Source organism: Lampetra planeri, chromosome 37, assembly GCF_965212315.1.
Source record: "Lampetra planeri chromosome 37, kcLamPlan1.2.h2, whole genome shotgun sequence".
Taxonomy (NCBI): Eukaryota; Metazoa; Chordata; class Hyperoartia; order Petromyzontiformes; family Petromyzontidae; genus Lampetra; species Lampetra planeri.
This window is the reverse complement of record NC_136143.1, coordinates 3,010,040-3,024,809: the sequence shown is the minus strand read 5'-3', so window position 1 is coordinate 3,024,809 and position 14,770 is coordinate 3,010,040. Positions and strand designations below refer to the sequence as shown.

The window sequence follows — 14,770 nt, the reverse complement described above, 5'->3', positions numbered from 1 at the left end:
GCACTTGAAGTCGAGGAACGCGCACCACAGCTGCACCCGTAGCGAGCTGTTAGAGGCGTCCATCTCCTGCAGCACAGGGGCAGCATGTGGTGAACACAGGGGGTGCACGAGCCTGGGAACGCACGCTGCGTGCGCTCACGTCACTCGATGGGAACGTGCCACACGTGCCCTGGTGCAGGGAGTCTCGGTGCAGGGAGTCGGTGTCACGGTGCAGTGAGTCTCACGCGCTCGTGCAGGAGCACGACGGTGACGAGTGGGGAGCCGGACAGCGAGGAAGAGAGGCGCGGGGGCGGCTGGGTCTTGAGGGAGATGATGCGACTCACCACCTCCAGTCGGTGGGTGTCCTCCTGGAGGGCACCCGACACCCTGCCCCACCGGGGGAAGGAGCGAGGCGAGGGGGGGGGGGGCAGCAACAGTGATGACGCTGGAAGTTCTTAATCAACGAGTCAGATATCCCTTACCCCCCCACCACCACCCCCCACTACCACCGCCCTCCCCCCACTGTGCCGCACCTGGTTTGGGAGGGAGAGATGCGTCGGTAGAACCGGTGCACCGAGTGGTAGAGCAGCCCCACGATGGTGAGCTCCTCTGCACAGGTGGGGGTGAGTGGGGGGTGCGTGGGTGAGCGGAGGAGATACAGGGGTGAATATCGGGCGCGAGTGTGTGTGGTGAGTGGGATGTAAGTGTGGCGTTTTCAGTCGGCAGTTGGAAAATAGGCGATGGGGTCAGTCCCCTCGCTCCCCCTCAACCCCAGCCCTAACGTGACCCCTGCCGTGACCCCGCCGTGACCCCGCCGTGACCCCGCCGTGAACTGACCGCGTGCGGGGAAGGCGGTGCCGGGGATGAAGATGTAGCTGGCGCCGTGCGCCGGGAAGCGGTACTCGTGCAGGTGCCAGGCGCCGGGGACCTTGACGAGAGCAAAGTCTGCAGCAGAGGGGAACAGGGTCACGCCGAGGTCAACCCGAGGTCACGCCAAACAGGTCGTGACCTCTCACGAATGTCCCGGTGAGAGCGGTGACGAGAGGCCCGCGGCCGCTTCGCAACAACGGGAGTCCGTGGTGAGCGGCACCGTTAAAGTCACGATGCAGAAAGTTTCACTCGCAGCAAAGCGCTGCGTGAATAACAATCGCAGTCGGTGCTGTACACCGCTCGGGTTCATTCGCCGGGCTGCTTCACACCACGTGCCGCAACTCTGCCGTGAGCCACAGTTATAAAACAGTGCCACCGGCAGAGCCTCGCTCTCTGGGTCACAACACTATTTTTGCAGGAGGGTCCTGCTACATTTAAGTAGGCGAATGAGGGAACGCGCTGAAGAGAGAGGAGGTGGAGTGGAGGCGATGTGATGATGAAGGAGGAGGGGGGCGCTGGGTGCTGCGCGTGCCGGGTGGCGCGGTACCGGCGGAGTCGGTGCGCCCGCGGATCGTGATGGGGCCGCCCGAGGAGGAGCCGAGTCGCGAGGCCACGCGGCTCGTCGCCTCGTCCACCGTGAGCAGCAGCCCGCTCACCACCGAGCCGGCCTGGGGGTCGTGAGTTCACGGGGTCGTCACGCGAAAACGAGGCGGGGGGCGGGGCACTGCTTTGGCTCTGGCCGGCAGAGACCTCAACTCTGTCAACGCTGCTCGACCATCATCGCCGTGGAAACGGCACCACGTGGCGCCCGGTGTCGCGGTGACTACATCAGCTCCACCCGACGGGGACTCCGGCTCACACGCCGCCCCGACTCATCCCTCCACTCTCACCACAGCTCATCACACCACGCTCACCACACCGCAGTTCACCACACCATACACCACCCCCTCCCCCACCCCACTCCCCCTCGTAGTGGGTTACCTGTGAGAACTGCGCCATCACAGGTGAAAGGAGGACGTCCTCCACCGAGCCCAGGAAACTCTGCAGGCCATACGGGGTCACAGGGCAGGTGGACACGGGGTCACAGGGTAGGTGGACACGGGGTCACAGGGCAGGTGGACATGGGGTTATAGGGGCGTGTGGACACAGAGCTGCAGGGATACCGGGCTTGTGGACATGGGGACATAGGGAGATGGGGACATGGAGATATTAGGGGGCCGTCCATAAATGACGTCACACACCTGGGAGGGGGGGGGTCAGACATTTGTGAAATGTGTGACGAAGGGGGGGGGGGGTTTGAGAAATGTGACGTCACGTAAAAATGCGCAACTTTAAATAAATATAGACAACACGTTCTACTTAATTAAATACACTTTTTAATAAATGTTTTCTCCTAAAACATCAGAGTGCAGCGCCACATTAAATACGCACTACAATGACAATAGTTTAAAGCGATTTGAAGCATGTTTTTTTTAGGGAGGGGGGCAGAGCTTTGTGACGTCATATTTGAGGGGCGGTCTGACTTTTTGTGACTCTGTGTGACGGGTCAAAAATCGTCCAAAATCGCGTGACGTCATTTATGGATGGCCCCTTAGGACAAGGAGACATGGGGGTACAGGGAAATGGAGACACAGGGACACAGGGAAATATGGAGAGACAAGGGGACACGAGGCAATCTGCGGGGCCACGCGGGGCGCTGGAGGACAGCGGTGCTCACCTGGGTGAGGTTACGCGCCACGTCAGGGCTGATGGCGTGAGCGTCCGGGAGATTGGGCACCAGGGCTCCCAAGTGCCCCAGATCCCTCCCGGGCCCCAGGGCCCGCCCCGACCCCAACCGTGCGGCTGCCCCCTCCTGGCTGAGCTGCCCCGAACCACCGGGGAGACCCCGAGATGCCCCCGGGGGCGACTGTGGAAACATCAGCATTAGCAGAAGTCAGAGGGGGACCTTGACCCCCAGTGTAGAATTAAGTTACGGAGACGTCAACATCGGTGCCGGGCGAACGCTGCCTGAGTGCTTCGGTGTATGGCCGTGATCTCTGACCGTGAGCTCGGTGACCCCCCCCTCCCCCCGTGCAACCTCACTAAGCCAGACACGTGCCCGGCCAGCGAACAGCTGACGCGAGACTCGCAGAGTGACGGCGGCGTGGCTCGCTCCAGTGACACTTAGAGCGGGGGCTCAAGTGGCATCTACAATGGGTTTAAGTACGGATTCATTCAGCTTCAAGTGGGGCCGAATTGAGATGTCAGGTTTGGTTTAATTAGCTTCAAGCGTGGGTAGACTGGCATTTGAGTGTACGCCTTCTGGTGTCATCTGGCCCTACACCAATGGGGACTAGGCTCTAAAGAAAGCCGTCTCGGGTGTGGGCCAATCAACTTCAAGGACAGTGCATATTATTATCCTTATCAGAGTTGCTTCTTTTTGTTTGCTTTATTGACTACTTGTGTTGTGGTCATTGCAAACATGATGCCTTGAATAAAGGTGTCAGTTTTGTACCAGTTAAAAAGGGTAAAAACCTACCATTGTATAAAATGAGGTTTACGTGCGGTTTTTTTTTGAGTGGGGTTTGAGTGAAACGCTCGGCACGGTGTAAGCGGGACTCGAGGGAGGTGTCCGTGTGCTGTGCACGAGGTGCGAGTGGAATCCCCGCGCGGTGCCGGGTCGGTGAGGCTGGCTGGGGCTGGCCGACTCACCGTTCGGCCGCCGGGCTCCGCGGTGGGAAGCGTCGCGCCGGGCTTCGCGGCGAGAGACGCGTCCGCTCCTGCGGCAGCGAAACCCAGGGCTAAGTCACAACGGGACCCCCCCCCCCCCCCACAGAGACCCACCCACAGATACTCAATGCACTCGCGCACACAGCTGCACAGACAAGAGTCACGTGCTCGTACACTCACCCACTCGCTCATGCACTTGTACACTCACTCACACACTCACGCATGCACCCACTCACCGATCCACCAACCCACTCATCCACTCACTCACCTCCCCACCCACCCACTCATCTCCCCACCCACCCACCCACTCACCCATCCACCCACTGACCTACCCACTCACCCATCCACTCATCTCCCCACCCACCCACTCACTCATCCACTCACCTCCCCATCCACCCACCACTCATCTCCCCACCCACCCACTCACCCATCCACCCACTGACCTACCCACTCACCCACTCATCTCCCCACCCACCCACTCACCCATCCACCCACTGACCTACCCACTCACCCATCCACTCACTCATCTCCCCACCCACCCACTCATCTCCCCACCCACCCACCCACCGACCCACCCACTCACGCACCGCCCCATGCTCTCACCAGTCGCCGCGGTGAAGTACAGCCGGACCTCGCGTGCCGTGAGTCTCCTCTCCCACACGATCACCTCGTCAAACGCGACGTCTCCCGCCGGCGCCCCCAGCGGGGAGGGGGGACTCCCGGCCGCCAGGACGAGCCCTCCCCCAGGGCTCGCCCCGTACCGCCCCCTGCAGGGGGCCCCGCGGGGGTCCCAGGCCGAGGGGGTCCCGTTGACGAACACCCGCAGGCCCGAGTCCCGGCTCCACGTGAAGAGCAGGTGGGACCACACGGCGCCTGTGGGGAGTGTGCGGGGAGTGTCGGGGATTCACTCGTGATGCTGTGCACCACCACCAGCAGTGCCACCCGCAGTGCCATCAACACCACCAGCAGTGCCACTAGCAGTGCCATTACCACCTCCACAAGCAGTGCTACCAGCAGTGCCATCACCACCACCACCTCCACAAGCAGTGCTACCAGCAGTGCCACCAGCAGTTCAATCACGACCACCACCTCCACAAGCAGCGCCACCAGCAGTTCAACGAGCTTCATCAGGCGTCGGCCAGATTTGTGGAGAAATCCTCCTGGTGACGCGGCGCGGCGTTGCGCAGCAGCGGATGCACCGGACACACCGAGGGTGGTCCCTCTCGGTGTTCCGGCACCGTCATCAAACCCCTTTTAAAAAGGCGCCATCACTCCGCCACGCTCACCATCCTCACCATCCTCACCCCCACGGACCCCACTCACCGGGGCCCCGTGCCTCGGCCTGCCACCTCCACGCGGCCACGAACGCGAGGATCTCCGCGGAGCCGCGCTCGGGGTCCACGCTGATCGAGAAGCCGCTTGGGGAGGGCGGCCTGCGGCTCGGAAAGGACGAGGAGGAGGACGAGGAGGAGGAGGACGAGGAGGAGGAGGACGAGGAGGAGGAGGAGAGCTGCGCTGCACGGGAGCCACGCTCTGTCCTCTTCCAGAAGAGAGACAACGTGACGCCTGCGTGGGGACAAGGGGGTCACAAGGGCACGGGGGCATCACATGACGGCATCGTTAACACCACTTGCAATACATCGACATCATTACATCATCACCACCATCACTACATTACCATCACTACATCACCACCACTACATCACCACCACCATCACTACACCACCATCATCACTACATCACCACCACCATCACTACATCGTCACCACCATCACTACATCGTCACCACCATCACTACATCACCACCACCATCACTACATCACCACCACCGCCACCACTACATCACCGCCACCATCACTAGATCACCACCACCATCACTACATCACCACCTCCATCACTACGTCGTCACCACCATCACTACATCACCACCACCATCACTACATCACCACCACCGCCACCACTACATCACCGCCACCACTACATCACCACCATCACTACATCACCACCACCATCACTACATCACCACCTCCATCACTACGTCGTCACCACCATCACTACATCACCACCTCCATCACTAGATCACCACCACCATCACTACATCACCACCTCCATCACTACGTCGTCACCACCATCACTACATCACCACCACCATCACTACATCACCACCACCGCCACCACTACATCACCGCCACCATCACTACATCACCACCACCATCACTACATCACCACCACCATCACTACATCACCACCACCGCCACCACTACATCACCGCCACCACTACATCACCACCATCACTACATCACCACCACCATCACTACATCACCACCTCCATCACTACGTCGTCACCACCATCACTACATCACCACCTCCATCACTAGATCACCACCACCATCACTACATCACCACCTCCATCACTACGTCGTCACCACCATCACTACATCACCACCACCATCACTACATCACCACCACCGCCACCACTACATCACCGCCACCATCACTACATCACCACCACCATCACTACATCACCACCACCATCACTACATCACCACCTCCATCACTACGTCGTCACCACCATCACTACATCACCACCACCATCACTACATCACCACCACCGCCACCACTACATCACCGCCACCACTACATCATCACCATCACTACATCACCACCGCCACCACTACATCACCGCCACCATCACTACATCACCGCCACCATTACTACATCACCACCTCCATCATTACGCCGTCACCACCATCACTACATCACCACCACCATCACTACATCACCACCACCGCCACCACTACATCACCGCCATCACTACACCGCCACCACCACCACTACACCACCGCCACCATCACTACACCACTACACCACCACCGCCACCACTACACCACCACCACCACTACACCGCCACCACCACCACCACCACTACACCACCGCCACCACCTCGTGGCGAGCAGAGTGCCGGCTGGCTGACGCACGACTCCCGCGACTCCCGCGCCGCGTGCGGCAGCAGCGCGGTGGCAGCGCCGCTCCCACGCAGCAGCAGCAGCACCCCCCGGCCCTCGGGCCAGTCCACCAGCTCTGGGGATCGTCAGATACATCAGCATCAGCAGCATCATCATCATCAGCATCATCATCAGCAGCATCAGCGGCATCATCATCAGCATCAGCGGCATCAGCATCATCATCAGCAGCAGAAACATCATTGTCATCATCAGCTTCATCAGCATCATCATCAGCGGCATCATCACTGGCATCATCATCAGTGGCATCATCACTGGCATCATCATCAGTGGCATCATCATCATCATGATACTCGCGTGTGCTGTGTGGGTGCTTGGGCCCTACCCACGGTGGCCTCCAGGCTGGAGTAGCGGGTGGAGCCGTTGGCGGCCGTCTCCGCCGTGGCGTTGAGCTCCACGAGACGAGACGAGGGGGTCACCTCGGCTGTGGAGACGCAGCCACCACGCGCCTCTCACACACCCGTCTCGCACCCCCCCCCCCCCGCGTGTCTCCCCGTGTCTCCTTGCCCCCCATGTCCCCCCCCCCCCGTGTCTCCGTGTCCCCCCCCCCCCCCCGTGTCTCCGTGCCTCCCCCAGTGTCTCCGTGTGTGGCCTCCCCCCCGTGTGTCCCCCCATGCCCCCCGTGTCTCCGTGCCCCCCCGTGTCTCCGCATGAGGGGGCGGGGCTCACCTTGCTCCGTGGGGTCACGTGGTCCCGGCGCCTCCAGGAGCCCGGGGACGCGGCCCAGAGGCCAATAGCGGGAGGCGGAGTGGACCAGAGACAGTCCGGGCCCTGGGAGACACGTGACAGGGGGGGACAGGGAGACACGTGACAGGGGGGCACGTGACAGGGGCACAAGGGGACACGTGACAAGGGGACACGTGACAGGGGGACAAGGGGACACGTGACAGGGGGACACGGGGACACGTGACAGGGTGACAGGGGGACACGTGACAGGGGGACAAGGGGACACGTGACAGGCGGACACGGGGACACGTGACAGGGGGACAAGGGGACACGTGACAGGGGGACAGGGGGGGTCCCGGGCACAGGATGAAGGCCTCCCCAAGCCTTCGCCACGTCTCATGATCGACCCCGCTCCTTGACTCTCTCTCCTCCTCCGCCTCCTCCTCTCTCTTCCCCGGCCGCGTTCGGGGGATTCCATCAACCGCTGGAATGGAGGCGCCTCTAGCGGCTGCCGGGATCGTGCGGACCAATTTACAGACAAAACCGAGAATTTGATGACCATCGGAATCGATGAATTCTCAACGCCACGGTTAACGTCATGGACGATTTCATAATCCAGGAGAGACGAGGGTGGGACTCCGTAGTGAAGCAGTGCGAGGGAAGATTCAGAAAGAAAATCGTTCTGACTTACAGTGTGGTGAGCGGGTGATGGGGTGTGTGGGTGGGTGAGTGGTTAGGTGAGTGGGTAGATGAATTGTGACCTGCAGTGTGGTGGGTGGGTGAGTGGGTGAGTGGGTGGTTGAGTGAGGGAGTGAGTGAGTGGGTGAGTGAGTGAGTGAGTGTGTGGGTGAGTGAGTGGGTGGGTGAGTGGGTGGGTGAGTGAGTTGGGACCTGCAGTGTGCTGGTTGAACACAATGCGACACAATCCACTGCTGGATGGAGGCCATACTTCACCACGGTGGTCAGCGTCGGTTGGTGATGCGGTGAGACTCAAGAGACATTTCTGATGCCATCGCCACTTACGTTAGCCGCGTACAGAAATGCAGCTCGCGTCGTCTCGCCGGGCTGATAACGCAGCAACTCGTGAAACCACCGACTGCGGCGCCGCTCCCGTGATCGATTCGCTGATGGCTCAAGCGATTATCGAGACTCCGTGTCCAGGAGGTTTCTGCTCCACTGGTCAAGTTTGACCGATTCCCCTTGAACTGAAGCCCACAGCCGTGCCCGCCTCATCTGACCTGGGAAGCCAAGCAGGTACCAGCCCGGCTAATGCTCGAGTAGGAGACTGCCTGGGACTACCACGTGGTATAGCCTTGGGCTGCGAGGTCGCTACATGATAGTACAGCAATGGATTATTAAATCTATCTGTGTGGATCTATGGGAGTTCCCCCCCCCCCTTAGATACGGTGTCTGGGTATTCTCCGGGTCTCTGGGTTCCTCGCACACGAAGCCAGACATCCCACGTCGCAGGGAAACCTCCCTGAGCCTCAAGAGTACAGTGGGGGGGGGGGTGGCCGTGCCTCCCCAATGTTCAGATCGAAATCCCTAATTTCGATCGAATCGTTGGAGTTTATTAGTTAAAAACGGCATTTTGCGACCCCCATTGCCACTGTGTAGCATATTATTACGTGCCAGGGACTATATGAGATGATAGGACAATAGTCTGAGTCCATTATTGGCAATAAGTAACGGCAAAGTAGTTTTAAGTGACTCAGAATTGTGCGCAGTTGTGTATACAGTACACGACTTCCCTGAAGGCAAACACCTTCAGTGAGCGCGATGCCGATCACACAACGCGGTTCGAATTCGACCCTCGATCGATGGCTGCGCCATCGCCGCACACGCGTCGAATACAAAGCAAGGGACAACAAGTCCTTACTAACAACTCCTCTTTCATTTTTCATTGCTGGAGGGGTTGCCCCCCCCCCTACCTGAAAGAGAGGCTTCCCTGGGTGAACAAAGGTCAATATGATGGAGGCGACTCGAACTCACAGATATCCGCATCATCCAAGGTCCCCTCTCCTCGCGGCGGGGTCCCCTCTGCTCGCCGGGTCTGCACCAAGCGCACGCACGGACACGCACGCACACGCACGTACACGCACGGACACGCACGCACACGCACGTACACGCACGGACACGCACGCACACGCAGGGACACGCACAGCACACGCACGCACACGCACGGACACGTGACTCGCCTCTCCGTGCCGCTCACGGGCAGGTACCAACTCCCCCCCCGGTGTCCCCGCGCGCGTGCGCTGGAGTCGCGAGAGAGTCCTACCGCGGTGCAGCTGACGAGCAGCAGCAGCGCCAGGACCCGCCAGCTCCAGGCGGGGATCATTGCTGCCGGGGTCGCGGTTCCAGGGGCAAGGAGACGAGAGGCCGGATTTTAAGGATCCAGACGGCAGGAGACGAGGGTATTATCAGACACCAGGAGATGAAGGAGCAGCAGCAGGATAATGACGAGAAACTCGAGAACCACGATCCAGAATACGAAAACCCAGGAACTAGAGGAGACTTGAATACAGGTAGTCGGAGGAGGCCAGAAGACCAAGTTCAGAAGAGACTCGGAGTCCAGTTCAGTCGCGACGTCGATATTGACGCTTCATCCAGGCACGAGGTCGTACCTCTCCACGACCTCCACGCTCAGCCCATGTCCCGCAGAGTCCAGAATTCGCTCTCTCCGCTCCGTGCGTCTCGCCCCGCAGCAGGTCCGGCCCGTGGAGTATGACGAGGACGAGGAGGATGACGAGCAGGAGGAGGAGGGGAGCGCGTGTTCTGCCCGTGACTGCGTTGCACGCTGTTTGTGCCTCTGGACTGGAATGCGTTTCGCGAGGGGCCGCGAGGCGCTGGAGGAGACGCGGCTTTAATTGAAACGAAGAGGCGCGTTCATTAGAGCAGGGGTGAGAAGTCTTACGTCGCGGTGAGGAGGGTGAGGAGTGGTGAGGAGGGGTGAGGAGGGTGAGGAGGGGTGCGGATGGGAGGAAAGCGTGGGGAAGTGAGGAGTCTCACGGCGCGGTGAGCAGGGCAAGAGGAGGCCCGGCCCCGTGTCCCTGCAACCCCATCACAGCATCGTCATCATCGTCGTCCGCACGTGTTGAGGACTCGAACTGCCAGACACTGTCTCGTCTCATCCGTCACACTGCGTTCAACCACCACACCGCAGGTCACAACAACGCAATCACCCTCCCACTCACCCTCCCACTCACCCACTCTCCCACCCACTCACCCTCCCACTCACCACACTGCAAGTCACAACAACGCACTCACCCTCCCACTAACGCTCCCACTCACCCAACTACTCTCCCATTCACTCACCCACCGACTCTCCCACTCACTCACCACACTGCAGGTCACAACAACGCACTCACTCACCCACCCACCCACTCACCCACCCTACTCTCCCATTCACTCACCCACCCACTCTCCCACTCACTCACCACACTGCAGGTCACAACAACGCACTCACCCTCCCACTCACCCTCCCACTCACGCTCCCACTCACCCACCTACTCACCCACCCACTCACCCACTCACTCACCACACTTTAGGTCACAACAACGCACTCACCCTCCCACTCACCCTCCCACTCACCCACCCACTCACCCTCTCACTCACCCACCCACTCACCCACCCTCTCACTCACCCTCACACTCTCCCATTCACTCACCCTCCCACTCACCCTCCCACTCACCCACCCACTCACCCTCTCACTCACCCACCCACTCTCCCATTCACTCACCCACCTACTCTCCCATTCACTCACCCACCCATTCACTCACCCACCCACTCACCACACTGCAGGTCACAACGCTTCTCTTTCCGCTTCTTCCCTCGCACTGGTCCACTTTGGACTTCCCCTCCTCCCATCACCGCCTCTTGTCCCCAGGCTCTGACAATCACCTTACTCGGTTTAAGAAACGTGTCATCATACTCTTACCGACTAGAACGTTGACAGTGTTGTTTGTTACTGCCCACCCCCTTGGAGTTGTGTGCGTTTGCGGTCTGTGCTAATAAAACCGCTGTTAACACAACAACGCAAACCAATCACCTCGCGCGCGTTCCTCCGACGAGCACGGTGAGCCACGTGCGGTGCCCGCCCGGATCGGACCCATCCCGGGCCCCGGGATGAGTCGGAGCGCCGCGCACGAAGCGAGACGGCGCCTCTCGTTCGCCCGCTCCTCCTCCTCATCTCGAGCCAGGCCCCCCCCCACCACCACCCCCTCGCTCTGTGAACTTCTTAGATACATTTCTGTCGCCCTGCGCTCTGCCGATGACGGCCACAGCCGTCTGCGTCCCCCCGTGTCCCCCTGCGGGGGGCAGCAGCGCCGCCCGTGGTGTCGCCACGCCACCGCGAGGAGCTTCAGCGAGAGAAGGGAGAGAAGCCCCTTGGCGCTCTCTCTCTCTCCAGCTCCTACTCATCACGCACACTCAAGTGTGCCCGTTTCACTCTCGTGATTGGGATTTCATAATCGACACAATCACCCATCATCACTATCGCTTATGACGTGACAGTGGGCTCGAAACTCGAGACGCGTGCTGAGCTCCCAGGAAGGTTCCCTCCAAAAGATAAAAGACAACTTCCACCAGGGCTGCCGTCCAGCCAGCACCGTCCGGGCCTGAGGCTCCGTCGAAATGCTTCCAGAATAAAAATGAAATCCTGATTTGTAATGATGCGCTGGCGTGATGAATGGCGGTGACGATGACGATGTTCGCGCTGCTGCTGATGATGTTGATGATGATGATGTTGATGATGATAAGTGCTGGCGGGGAGTAGTGGCGCCGTGGTTAGCGCTCTGCCCGCGCTAAAACATTCAGCGAGCCGAGTTCGATTCCCGGCCACGGCAAACATGGCTCGTCAGCCGCGAGTGAAACAACATGAACAGGTCCCGTCGCCCTCCTCGAGATGTGGGTGTACGGACACCAGCACCGGGGAGACAAAGGCGCCTTGGTGGGTTCTGGCCACACCACCACTCCTCGTGCGCTGCACCGGCGTTAATCAAGTTTCAAGTTTCATTTATTAGGTACTAGCCCTGTGAGCCATGCGGCTCTTGAGTCGGGCGCAACCGCAACAAACAAAATATGAACACAGAACATCCCAAAGCGACGACGCGCAACAGAAACATCCTGGAATAAACCAGCAAATATTGCCAAAAAAATCGTATTACAACGCTGTGTGCAAAATCACAATGTGGTACAAGCCAACAACAACCATAAGACAATTTAGATTAACCATATGTTTTCGAATCACGAAAATAAAGCTATAAAAACAATGTAACAACAGTAATCATAGGAACTGTGATTAAAAAATGTAACAATAAACGATATATACATAACACGTACGACAAAACCTGCAGCCATAGCTGGCAGCACGACACTCCCAGTGTATGATGTGTCAATGAGTCAGCGGCAGCGTGAGTGAGTGTATGATGTGCGAATCAGTGTATGATGTGTTAGTCAGCGCAAGATGAGTGAGTCAGTGTATGATGTATGAGCGAGTCAGCGGCAGTGTGAGTCAGTGTATGATGTGTTAGTCAGCGCAAGATGAGTGAGTCAGTGTATGATGTGTGAGCGAGTCAGCGGCAGTGTGAGTGAGTGTATGATGTGAGTTAGCGCAAGGTGAGTGAGTCAGTGTATGATGAGTGAGTCAGTGTATGATGTGTGAGTGAGTCAGTGGTAGTGTGAGTGAGTGTATGATGTGTGAGTGAGTCAGCGGCAGTGTGAGTGAGTGTATGATGTGCGAGTGAGCCAGCGCCCGATGAGTGAACCTGTGTATGATGAGTGAATGGGTCAGTGGTTGTGCGGGTGTATGATGTGTGAGTGAGTAAGCGCATGATGAGCGAGTCAGTGTATGATGTGAGCGAGTCAGCGGCAGTGTGAGTCAGTGTATGATGTGTGAGCGAGTTAGCGAGCGGCAGTGTGAGTGAGTGTATGATGTGCGAGTGAGCCAGTGGACGATGAGTGAACCAGTCTATGATGAGTGAATGGGTCAGTAGTTGTGCGAGTGTATGATGTGTGAGTGAGTAAGTGCATGATGAGCGAGTCAGTGCAAGATGAGCGAGTCAGTGCATGATGTGTGAGGGAGTCAGTGTGTGATGTGTGAGTGAGTCAGTGTCGGCTCCCTCTTCTCGTGCCGTCGGCACCCCCCCCGGCTCCGTCGGCCCCCTCGGCTCCATCGGCTCCCAACGTCGGCTCCATCGCCCCCCCCGGCCCCCTCACAAACGGCCCCGCCAGCCGCTGCTGTGAGCGCGCCCCGGGAGCGCGTGCCTCAAGGCGGCCACGCTCTTTCTGCTCGCTGACAGCCCTTGCCTCAACAGCCTGTTAAAGGCGGCATTTGTCTTTGCTGATGGAGGCGATGGTAATGACGACATCGCTGGTGATGGTGGTGATGGCAATGATGACACCGCTGCTGATGGTGGTGCCGATGTTGCTGCTGATGACGATGATGACTCGCGCTGCAGCTACCGGGCGCGACAGAAGCACCACCTCGCGAGTCTCGGCAACCACCGCGCCCAGAAACTCCCCTCGGACCCATCGTCCGCGGCCCCCGACGTGACAGCCACTGCGCCCGGGTTCCCTGCGGCGGCCGGGCCGAGAGGGCCGAGAGGACCCGGGGCCGCGGGCTGGGGTCGCTGGCGGCGGCCGCTGTGGCCTTGCGGGGTCACGCAGGCGGTCCAGTCGTGGGCCACGTCGGTCTCGGTCGCGCACACGGGGCACGAGATGCGCGCCCCGGAGGCGGAGCGCGAGCCGTGCATGGCGCTCAGGCAGGGCTCGCACAGCACGTGCGGACACGCCAGGGCCCAGGGCTTCCGAAGCGCGTCGAAGTGGTGGTCGCACAGGGGACACGGGGGCAGCGCGAGATGCTCGTCGGTGTCCTCTTGGTCCGACGCGGCGGGCACCTATGCCGGGATGTCCGGACTTTCGGAAGGTTCCTCGTAAAAGTCGTAGTCGTCAATGTTTACGTTGGCGGATCGCCGAGGGGCCACAACATCTGCGCGTTCCTCGTAAAAGTTGTAGTCGTCAATGTCGCCACTGACGAATCCTTGAGGGGCGAGAATGTCTGGACTATCGGAAGGTTCCTCGTAAAAGTCGTAGTCGTCAATGTTTACGTTGGCGGATCGCCGAGGGGTCACAACATCTGCACGTTCAAAACGTTCCTCGGCAAAGTCGTCGTCGTCAGGGTAGATGGACGACTCATCGTCCTCGATGTTGATAAATCCCCGAGCGGCGACTCCCGGCGCGTCGGCATCAAAGTCCCCTCCTCCTCCTCCTCCCGGCGGTGGCGCGGCGCGGAGCCTCCTGAGCACGAGCTCGTTGACGGGGAGGTTCTGCGCTTCTCCATCCACGTCGTGCTCAGTCCGGCACGCGGGGCAGGTGACGAAGCCCTCCTGCTCGAAGTCCAGGTTCTTGACACATTGCAGGCAGAGGGTGTTGAGGCAACAGCCGAGAATCCGCGGGCTGTGAGTGTCCTCGTCGTAATGCTCGCAGCAGATCTGGCAGCAGAGGTCGTCGTCTCCCGGCAT

General features: G+C 59.6%; 1 protein-coding gene across 1 annotated transcript in view; it reads right to left on the bottom strand.

Annotated features, from left to right (window-relative positions):
* Positions 1–14,770, bottom strand: part of LOC144730820 (adhesion G-protein coupled receptor D1-like) — a 23,563-nt gene extending 8,793 nt beyond the window's left edge. Inside the window, exons 1-18 of the mRNA XM_078611594.1 lie at positions 14,210–14,770; positions 13,760–14,146; positions 13,382–13,487; positions 9,446–9,590; positions 9,240–9,300; positions 7,251–7,755; positions 6,907–7,005; positions 6,502–6,639; positions 4,882–5,124; positions 4,162–4,431; positions 3,541–3,608; positions 2,567–2,755; positions 1,831–1,890; positions 1,397–1,517; positions 817–924; positions 513–588; positions 225–366; positions 5–66 (exon numbers count right to left, since the gene is read on the bottom strand). Of these exons, the coding sequence (XP_078467720.1) occupies positions 5–66; positions 225–366; positions 513–588; positions 817–924; positions 1,397–1,517; positions 1,831–1,890; positions 2,567–2,755; positions 3,541–3,608; positions 4,162–4,431; positions 4,882–5,124; positions 6,502–6,639; positions 6,907–7,005; positions 7,251–7,755; positions 9,240–9,300; positions 9,446–9,590; positions 13,382–13,487; positions 13,760–14,146; positions 14,210–14,770 (3,341 nt within the window). The remainder of the gene's footprint in view (positions 1–4; positions 67–224; positions 367–512; positions 589–816; positions 925–1,396; positions 1,518–1,830; positions 1,891–2,566; positions 2,756–3,540; positions 3,609–4,161; positions 4,432–4,881; positions 5,125–6,501; positions 6,640–6,906; positions 7,006–7,250; positions 7,756–9,239; positions 9,301–9,445; positions 9,591–13,381; positions 13,488–13,759; positions 14,147–14,209) is intronic.